The sequence below is a fragment of the Calliphora vicina genome, chromosome 1, assembly GCF_958450345.1.
Source record: "Calliphora vicina chromosome 1, idCalVici1.1, whole genome shotgun sequence".
Lineage (NCBI taxonomy): Eukaryota > Metazoa > Arthropoda > Insecta > Diptera > Calliphoridae > Calliphora > Calliphora vicina.
The window spans coordinates 98,453,474-98,455,053 of record NC_088780.1 but is presented as its reverse complement, the minus strand read 5'-3'; the positions used below and the strand labels follow the sequence as shown (position 1 = coordinate 98,455,053).

Below are 1,580 nucleotides of genomic sequence, written 5' to 3'. Positions count from 1 at the left end.
AAATATAAATTTTTACAAAAAAAATCACACTATCCTTGATCTTTGCCGATTATTAGCTTCTTCCCTTATATTCAATTGATATTTGACTAGTGTGTTAACAAAAGAAAAACTTAAATCTATAATACCAACCCGAAATAAATTTCTCTACATTTCAAGATTTTTATATATAAATAATTTCCATTTAATAAATTCCTCCGCAGTCTTCAAAAGTAAATGAAATAAACAAAATGGCAAAATCTAGTAAGGTGCTGCTAGTAACTTTTTTAATATTTATCACAAAACTTTATGTCATAAAAGGCAATGAAAATATTTTTGTATCGAACCAAAAGAATGTTTATTTCATTGAAAGTGAGCAAAAGGTAAAAATATTTAACTTCAAACGTTTTTAAACAAATCAATAATTCGAGATCTTTTAAAACATTGTTACAGTTTACCTGGTATGATGGTCTGGCAAAGTGTGCCAGCATGAACATGAGTTTGGTGACCATCGATTCTAAGCTTAAATCTGAAGAGATAACGGCCTTGTTGAATGATATATTTGGCAAAAAAACAAATCTGTGGATGGGTGGCGCTGTTAATGAAGATAATCCCAGACAATTTGTATGGATCTCCACTGGTAGAAAATTCACTTACACCAATTGGGCTAATGCACAACCAGATTTTGCTAGCAATAATGAATATTGTGCCCAAACTGGCTGGACCAACGCAATGGAATGGAATGATTATAAGTGTTTCAATAAACTTGGTTTTATGTGCGAATACAGTCATCAATATCAAGGGGAAATGCAAAAGAAAGTCCAAGAGGAAATGATAAAACAACAGCAAGTAGAGTTGAAGGAAATGGTGGGGCAACTGCTGCATGGTCTTAAGAAGGTTGATGGGGAAAGTCGAACATTTCGTGATATAGTTTTTAATATTAATCCACATAATCCTTAAGTAAAATGCGGGATTTTGCATAAAATAAGTGTAAGGTTTTTTATCTAAATTATAATTTATGGTACTTAACTGAGTGAAATTGAGATTGTGTCTACAATGACGCACAGTGCACTACAAGAATTATGCTTCATAAATCCAATGAATCAATTTCATTAGAATTTTTCATTAATCCAATGAAATATTTCACAACGTGAATTGTATTTTTTAGATACAACGCAAGAATTTCATTAAAATTGCTTCATTAGACAACATAATTTCATTGGATCAATGAATTTTTTTTTAATTAAAGAAAATTTTTTAAATTGTTAAACATTTTTTCAATAGATTATTTTGCAATATGGCTTAAATTTAAATAAAATATAAAAACACACTTATTTATCTTTCCACTAATATATAATATGTCAATATAATCCAATTCAATTAATAAATAAAATGGTCAAAAGATATCTAGGATCAAATTTGTAAAAAGTGAATTATTTCATAATGTATGTATACTTGAGTACTCCAAAAAAAACTTCGAATTTTGGCCTTACCCAACCCCCCTCCAGAATTGTTGCATGTATTGTAGTAACACGTTGAGTAAAGGTTTGAGCTGCATTTACAGGAAAAAAATGCAATATTTTCAGTTTTTGTAAAAATTTTGC

General features: G+C 29.2%; 1 protein-coding gene across 1 annotated transcript; it reads left to right on the top strand.

Moving 5' to 3' along the window:
* Positions 1–219: 219 nt before the first annotated feature.
* Positions 220–1,182, top strand: LOC135956762 (lectin subunit alpha-like). Its single transcript, XM_065507370.1, has 2 exons — positions 220–359; positions 430–1,182. Exons 1-2 carry the CDS (start codon positions 228–230, stop codon positions 934–936), a joined length of 639 nt encoding a protein of 212 aa, XP_065363442.1. The 5' UTR covers positions 220–227; the 3' UTR covers positions 937–1,182.
* Positions 1,183–1,580: the final 398 nt, after the last annotated feature.